Source organism: Momordica charantia (genome assembly GCF_013281855.1).
Source record: "Momordica charantia cultivar OHB3-1 chromosome 9 unlocalized genomic scaffold, Mcharantia_2.0 BLBB01000009.1, whole genome shotgun sequence".
Taxonomy (NCBI): Eukaryota; Viridiplantae; Streptophyta; class Magnoliopsida; order Cucurbitales; family Cucurbitaceae; genus Momordica; species Momordica charantia.
The window spans coordinates 5213527-5221893 of NW_028275167.1; the positions used below are offsets into that span (position 1 = coordinate 5213527).

Here is an 8367-nt window from a genome sequence, read left to right on the forward strand (position 1 = left end):
CCGTAAAATTTCAGTCGTAACCTTGGACAAAAAGTCCTTTGGTGACTTGTAAGGATACTTTGACACGCGAGATCGTACTCCCACCGAAGGTCAACGAATACCTCATCGGGTGAATTCTATCAGAGAAAAGCAAATGTCGATGGACTACCCATCTTCGAGATGAGGGCTTCTCGTCCTAGGGCTATTGAGCTTAGATCGAATCCATTCTCTTCATCGTATCGAGAGAGTCACCCATATGATAATCCTATTTTCAAAAAGGAAAGAAAGAGAAAAAAGGAAAAGAAAAGAAAAAACGTGATAATACTATAATCATAAATTAAAAAAAAGAAAAAAATCATTTCTTCACGTAAAATATAAATAAATTTGTTAGTATGTAACAGTAGTATTTATTAAAGAATAACGTTGTAATCGTAACCGACCTTAGCTCAGTTGGTAGAGCGGAGGACTGTAGTGAGATCGCAGCTTAATCCTTAGGTCGCTGGTTCGAATCCGGCAGGTCGGATATTTTTCGAATTTTGTAAAACAATATAATATAATAATTTTTACGAGCCATCCTTATTATTTTATTATTTAAGGAACACTTTATATCTAAAATCTACCCTACTTGCTTCATATTTATTATTCTCATCACTCGCCCCCACATTATTTAATTGAGTACAACCATTTCAATTTTTTTTTTATTTTTTTTAGTTCAATCTTTTAGATTCTATAACTAAGATAGTGTGTAATATTGAAAAACTTTTTAATTTAGATGAAATTGCAAAATTCAAAACTTGAACTTATAAAAATAATGTATAATTTAGGCTATCTTTCATAATAAATTCATCTTCTACAAAATAATAATAATAATAATAATAATAATAATAATAATAATAATTTTAAGAAACATTTGAATTTTTAGTCAAATTTTAAAAATAAAAACCAATTTAGTCCTTGTATCAGGTTGGACATGAGATTTAAGATGTAAATCTTGTTTTTGGTCTTGAACTTTCAATTTTATTTCATTACGATTCCTAAACCTTTATAATCAGTTTCTGTCTCTAAATTTTTAATAAAAAAAACCATTTACATAATATTCATTTGTTAAAATATAAAATAATAGTAAGAACCATAAAGTTTAGGAGACTAAAATAAACATGTTGGTAAAATTCATAAAGAAAAAATAGAATAAGTTGGGATTCTTATGTAAAATATACATTTTAAAATTTCTAATTGAAAGCTCGCCAACTTAAATGATATTTAAACCTACATCTAAAAACACCAAATTAAAAAAAGTTATTATCCTATTGTTTAAAAAGTTTTACTTCTACCATTAACTTTTAAAATTGAATCAAATATGCTCTTGAACAATTTCTGGCTAAAACAAGTGACAAAAATTGACATAGTTGTCGAGTTGTAAAATAAATGGTAACAAATGTAACTTTTCAAAAAATGAACGATAAATGTGCCAAATATGGATAAGTACTAGAAAATCACTCTTCAAACGAGATTTCAAGCTGCCATTGCTCCTTTTACAACTTAAAAATCACAAGAACTTCCATCACATGTCTTTAAGGACAAAATTGTTCAGGGAATCCATATTTGAATCATCGAAGGTAGAAGTGAAACTTTTTTAACCGTAAGTACATAATGTAAACTAAACTCAAAGTCAAGTGATATTTTGGGTAGTTTAGGTAAAATTCATTTATGGAAAACAAAATTGAACTTGGCAAAAAGTTTGTATTGGATTTAAAGAAAGATTCACAAATTATGTCACTATTTAAGCAAGTTCCATCCACCCACCTTTCAACAGCCACATCCCCAAATCTCCCTCTATCCCTCTTTCTTACTTCTTCTCCCCTCTCTGTTTTCACTTTCAGAAATGTCCCCCCTCAAAAACAGAGCTCAAATCCCCTCCATTTCCGCCATTTTCATCTTCTTCTTCTTCTTTCCCCTCATTTTCTCCAGACCCATTTCTCCAAACTCAGAAATAACCCAAAAACTCCATCGCCAAACCGCTCTCTCAATCTGCCATGACACTCTGTACCCACACCTCTGTTTCGAGACCCTCTGTTCTTTCCCCGAATTGGCCGCCCTCTCGCCGGAGAAGGTTGCCGGAAGCGCCCTTAATTTCACCGCCGTCGAGGTCCACGCCGCCTACGCCAATTGCACGAAGCTCAAGACCCGCCTCTACGGTGGCCTGAATCCGACGGAGCGCCGCGCCCTCGACGACTGCCTCGAGCTTCTCGATGGCAGCATTGCCGAGCTCCAAGCTTCGATTTCCGATCTGGCGCCGCCGCAGTCCGCCTCGCGCCACTACAACGACCTTCTGACTCTGGTCAGCGCCGCCATGACCAACCACCGGACCTGCCTTGACGGATTTTACAACAGTTCCGGGACTGTGAGGAGCCGGGTGGAGCAGTACTTGGGTAAAATTGGGCAGCATTTGAGTATCGATTTGGCGATGCTGAAGAAAATCCCGATGGTTAAGAAGCGGGCGGCTGCGGCGGCGGCGGAGGTTTCGCCGGAGTACGGCGCGGTGAGGGGTGGGTTTCCAACGTGGATTTCGGTGAAGGATCGGAGACTGTTGCAGGCGGCGGTGAATGAGACGAAGTTCGATCTGGTGGTGGCGAAGGACGGCTCCGGGAATTTCACCACCGTTGGAGAGGCCGTCGCCGCCGCCCCGAATTCCAGCGCGACCAGGTTTGTTCCTTCCGAAATGGAATTTCTTTCTTTCTTTCTTTTTTTTTTTGACACAGCGAAATGGAATTTCTGAACTATGATTTCGAAGGAAAGGAAAGGATTATGGAAAAATTAAGGGAAAAAAAATCTAAAATTACTTTGTAGGGTGAAGTTTAGCAAATACTAATAGGAGTTCAAACAAAATATGAAGAGTCGAAGGACTAAAATAAAATAGATTTGTTTTGTTTTGTTTTTTTGAAGATATTTAAAATGGATACAGAAGAAAATAGATTCAAACTACTTTTTAGTGAGGGTTTTCTTTGTAATCTATAAACTTTTTTTTGAAAAATAGCTAATTTTGTTATTGCTGTTATTATGGGTCTAATATAGATATATATATATATATATATTTATCTATCTTAGTTAAGAACAATATTTACTTTTTATTGGTTAGTAGAATTCTTCACCGACCATCATTTTATTATTTTACAATAAGTAGAGAGAAATGTATAAAAGGAGAAAAAGAAAGAGAATTTTTTTTTCTCAAAAAAAAATTAATTGTCAAATTTTCAAGTGAAGAAAAATTTAGTTTTCTAATCCAGAGTTAAACATTACTAATTTATCTAGCTCCAATACATTAATAATGTATGTTAAAAATCAAGTAATGTATAATGTAGAGACTAAAATTATAATATATTTTTTTAAACTTTATAAGTTAAAGTAAATATTATAAAAATTTAGAATAAAATAAAATTAAAATACAAAATCTAAAAATATGTTTCCAATTTTAATACTTCTACTAAGAGAAAAAGTATCTAATTTTTTTTTTCCTTTTTCTTTTCAAATCTATCTAGAACTAAAAGGAAGGTTTTGAAAAGTAGGTGACCCAATAAACTAGGGGTTGTTTTTAATACAATAAACTAGGTTCATTGAAAGTTTAAATTATAGTTTAAGTTTTTAAAATTTGAACACTATTACTAAATATAGACATGATCTTTTTTTTTCTTGAAATAAAATATAGATAGTATCTAAATCCACATCTCACATTTATTAGCTAAAAAAAATAATTATCAATTATGACAAGTATATTATATTTAAATTTGTTTTAGATATTAATAATAGAGACAAATAAAGATATAAAAACAAATCTAAATCTAAATCTAGTTCAACTGATAAAGTGTATTATATTATATTTACATAGATTTATATTTTAAAAAAATTATGAACTCAAAACTCCTCTTCAAATACTCAAGATAATAATAATATTATTATTATTGTTATAAGACGATACCTTAAAAAAAATAGAAAATGTTAGATTAAATTTATGGTTCTTACAAAGATTTAAAAATGTGGGGCAGGTTTTTAATATACATAAAAGCAGGGGCGTATTTTGAGAACGTTGAAATAGAAAGGAAGAAGACAAATCTGATGTTCGTCGGCGACGGGATCGGAAAGACGCAGATAAAGGGCAACCGGAACGTCGTCGACGGCTGGACAACTTTCCGATCAGCCACCGTCGGTCAGTTCTCTTAATATTTCTTTATATAACTAATTATATATTATTCCACCGTTTGAAAGGTAAATCAAATAAGGTTAAAATATTAATTTCATCTCCCACTCTCAATATGGTTCATTTTGATTCAGTTATTTTAGTTATTTATTTTCGTACATATCTTTATTTTAGTCTCTCTATTTTTAGAAAGTGATAATTTTTATCATTAATTTTATTTTTAATTTCATTTTTTTATCAAAATTTCAATATATTACATATTTCTTGAAATATAATCATAATTTTATATTAAACGTTTTCGTCGGGGGTAAAATTTGTGCTAAATTTTTAAAAATAGATATTAAAATAGTCCATTTTTAAAAATACAAAGATTAAAAAAATATTTTGATTTTAAAAAATATATATATAAACTAAAATCAACTTACAAGTTAAAAGAAACAAAAGTGAAGAATTACCTAATAAAATAGTATTTTAACCTATTTATTATTATTCCACATACAAAACCAACTGACCATGATCGCATCTTGATTCTTGCCTCTAAATTATTATTTTTTAATTTAGTAATTAATTATACAATTTATCTGGGGAAGGGAAATTTTGGATCCATTTTCAATAATTTAGATTTAAAAAGAACATTTTTTTTTTAAATGGTACTTTCAGGAATATCTCAAAACATTTTGAGACATTATTCTACGATGAATCATTAACGTACCTTTTTTATCATTTTCTTCAAACTTAAAAAGTAGGGTTTTAATGAACTTTTGGCCTTTCAACTTTTTATCATTTTGGTTTTTAAAGCGTTGGATAACTATTTTATTATTTGTTTTTTATTTTTAAAAATTATACATAATTTTTCATATAATATATTTTCACTTTTTAGCCATATTTATAAAATGAAAAACAAGTTTTTTAAATCTACTTTTTTTTTTTAGTTTAGATTTAAAATATTTTTAAATGTAGTTAACAGACCAAAAAACTTAAAATTTTTTAAAAATAGAAAACAAAAACAGATGTAAGTAATCTAAAACTTCTATTATCCATTTTAGTACTTAAACTTTTACCTATGATTCACCAGAAAATGAAGTTATATTATCCCTTTTAATTATTTTGAGTCCAATTTGATAACTATTTTAATTTATTTTGTTTTTTCTGTTTCTAAAACACTAATGTTTTTCTAGAAAAAAGAAAATAGTACTTTAAAAATTGGCTAAATTTTTAAATGTGTTCGATAAAAATGGTGAAATACATACCGTATAACATTCACGTTGTGAACTTCAGATTAGATTAAATGTTGATTAGTTGAGCTTTGAAGTGTTTAATGTAAAGTGAATAAAGATTCAATTATTTCTTTTTAAAGCAGATAAAAGTTGGGGATGAAATCAAAATTAAATAAAGAGAGAAAAGACAACTGTAAAAAAATTAAAATAGTACAAGATGTGGGGCTGTAGGGGGTAGAAAAGGAGTGGATATGATTAAACCACGTGTCGCTTGGATAAGATTCGTAATCTGACCGAAAAAAAGAGAGCGGTTCGATATTTTAAACTCGAAAATGTTAGGAGTTATTAGTTTTGTAGCTTCGATTTGAGCTATTTGTGTTTGAGATACATAGTATCGTTTAAATTGTATTTGTTCTTCGCTGTTTAGTACTCAATCTAATGTAGTTAATTTTTTTTATTTAATAATTTTGTAAGAAGTAATTAATTTATCTATTTTGAATAACGGGTAGCTTGAATATGTGAAATATTTATTTATATTAAATAAATGGTCGTGTTTTATATCTCTTTTGATTTTGATTTTTAATTATTTAAAATTTTTATTTTAATATAGTTAATTTCTTATTATTTTAAATCTAGCTAAATTAAAACTATAATTGTTTTCTATAGTTTTTTTTGTTTTGTTTAATTGACTTAAAAATAAAATACATACTCTAGGTTATATTAAAATGAATCAAGGACTAATTTGAAATTAAAAAATATTTTTTTCTTCAATATTCTAAATTGAAATTAAATATTATTTTTGTATTATTTTAATATAAGTAAGTCAAAGATAAACTAAACTTCTTATTTTAAAGTCATTATTCGAAAATTATATACTATCAGACAAATTATACTTTTCGACTTGGTGCTTGCAATTTCAAAATTTTCATTTTCACATAAGTCTAAAATAAATTAAGTTTCTTATTTTGAAATCATATGTATTATACTTTAATTTCTACTTGGTTAATTTCAATTTTTTCATTTTCATACAAGTCATAGGTCTAAAATAAATTAAGCTTCTTATTTTGAAATCGTATATTATCTTATAATATCATAACTAATAGATTCATGAACATCACTCCACTTAGTGATGATTGTCAACCAAACAGCTAAATTAAATTTTATATTAAAATTTTGAAATGTAATTTTATTAAATTCATGACATTAAAATGTTAATACATATTGATTGAAAAAAAAAGGATGATTTGGCACGATCAAAATATTAGATTGAAGGAAAAGATGTAACTATCACAATTAAAAATGTATACTTATAAGATTGTTTGGGTGTATATTATATATATATATTCATTAACCGGTCGGAGGTTTCAATACTCGGTCTCAAATAGTTTAACTATACGAATTGATTTTTAATATTTATTTTCTTCTCTTTACAATAACACCTAGTTTCAATTCATCGTTTTCAGCCGTGGTAGGAGGCGGGTTCATAGCAAAAGGTATAACCTTCGAGAACTTCGCCGGGCCAAGCAAGCACCAAGCCGTGGCCCTTCGGAGCAACTCCGACCTATCGGCATTTTACCAATGCAGCTTCGTGGCATACCAAGACACTCTCTACGTCCACTCCCTCCGCCAATTCTACCGCGACTGCGACGTCTACGGCACCATCGACTTCATCTTTGGCAACGCCGCCGTCGTCTTCCAAAACTGCAACCTTTACGCTCGAAAACCCAACTCGAACCAACGAAACATCTTCACCGCCCAAGGTCGAGAGGACCCCAACCAGAACACTGGAATCTCCATCTTGAATTGCAAGGTTGAGGCCGCCTCCGATCTAATCCCGGTTCTCTCGTCGTTCCGAACTTACTTGGGTCGACCCTGGAAGCTATACTCAAGGACGATTTTTATACGATCATTTATTGGGCAGCTCGTAGACCCAGTCGGGTGGCTTGAGTGGAATGGGACGTTTGCATTGGACACTTTATATTATGGGGAGTATATGAATCGAGGGCCCGGTTCAAACACAACTGGTCGGGTTAATTGGCCGGGTTATCGGGTGATTAATAGTTCGACGGAGGCGAGTCAGTTTACGGTGGAAGGGTTTTTAGAGGGTAGCCAGTGGCTTAATTCGACCGGGATTCCTTTTTTCTCCGGTTTAGGTTAGACCAAAAATTGGAAGTGGAGGTTCATCGTGGAGTGGATGATCCACGGTCGATTAATGGACCGTCTGTGATCATATAACATCGTAGGTGGTTGCCATTTTAATCTAGTCTATTTATATTGCATCTGTTATGGTATTTTAAATGGGTTAAAATTATAAATTTAATCCTAGTAACTTTTTGCTTTATTTGGTCTATTTTAATTCTAGTAACTTTTTGCGGTTAAAATTGTTTCTTAAAAATTAACGTTACTTGTTAATTAGATTATTGCTTGATTATTTGACATAATATATGACAAAAAGAATGAGAGACTCATTTCTCAAAAAAAAAAAAAAAAAAAGAATGAGAGACTCAGATTAAAAAAATTCCATGGGACGAATTGTAAATTACAAATTTAGTTTTATGAAATTTGATGGTTATATCTTTTCCTAAAATTTAAAAATTTAAAAATTTATAATTCAAGTAAAAAAAAATTGTTTCTTTCTTGCCTTTATCCACGAGGGATGCTGGAGTAATTAATTAAAAGTTTTGGAAGTAAATGTAATTAGTTACCATGGACTATATTTCAGAGACTTGTTTCCCTTCTTGAATCATTTAAGTTAAATTACACCATCCGTATCAACTTTCAATCTCATTATATTTTATTTCTAAATTTAAAAAGCTTCCATCTTCTTCTTGAACATAAATTTTTGGTGCGAAATAACAAATTGACTAAATGTTGGTTTTCGCCAAAAACTAAATTGAACTAAACCACTTATACCCCTAACGATCAAGTGGCGGATCCTACCCTCGATTCGAATTTGATCAATTTTTCCATGTGACCCCC

The 8367-nt window shown here is 30.5% G+C and overlaps 1 protein-coding gene and 1 non-coding gene across 2 annotated transcripts; both read left to right on the forward strand.

Annotated features, from left to right (window-relative positions):
- The first annotated feature begins 414 nt into the window (after window positions 1-414).
- On the forward strand, window positions 415-502 carry TRNAY-GUA (transfer RNA tyrosine (anticodon GUA)). Its single transcript is given in 2 exon segments — window positions 415-451; window positions 467-502. It is a non-coding gene; the product is annotated as a tRNA-Tyr (tRNA).
- Window positions 503-1771: 1269 nt separating this feature from the next.
- On the forward strand, window positions 1772-7729 carry LOC111015311 (pectinesterase). The gene is made up of 3 exons (XM_088117919.1): window positions 1772-2682; window positions 4020-4180; window positions 6852-7729. The coding sequence occupies exons 1-3, from the start codon at window positions 1862-1864 to the stop codon at window positions 7544-7546; spliced, it is 1677 nt and encodes a 558-aa protein (XP_087974045.1). The 5' UTR covers window positions 1772-1861; the 3' UTR covers window positions 7547-7729.
- The last annotated feature ends 638 nt before the right edge of the window (window positions 7730-8367 follow it).

What these genes read in the sequence shown, in the direction of transcription:
- LOC111015311 (XM_088117919.1), top strand. Translation starts at nt 1,862, where the DNA reads ATGTCCCCCCTCAAAAACAGAGCTCAAATCCCCTCCATTTCCGCCATT. An exon ending in CCGAATTCCAGCGCGACCAG is followed by an intron (nt 2,683 to 4,019) that starts GTTTGTTCCTTC and finishes AATGTGGGGCAG; the next exon opens with GTTTTTAATATACATAAAAG. An exon ending in TTTCCGATCAGCCACCGTCG is followed by an intron (nt 4,181 to 6,851) that starts GTCAGTTCTCTT and finishes CATCGTTTTCAG; the next exon opens with CCGTGGTAGGAGGCGGGTTC.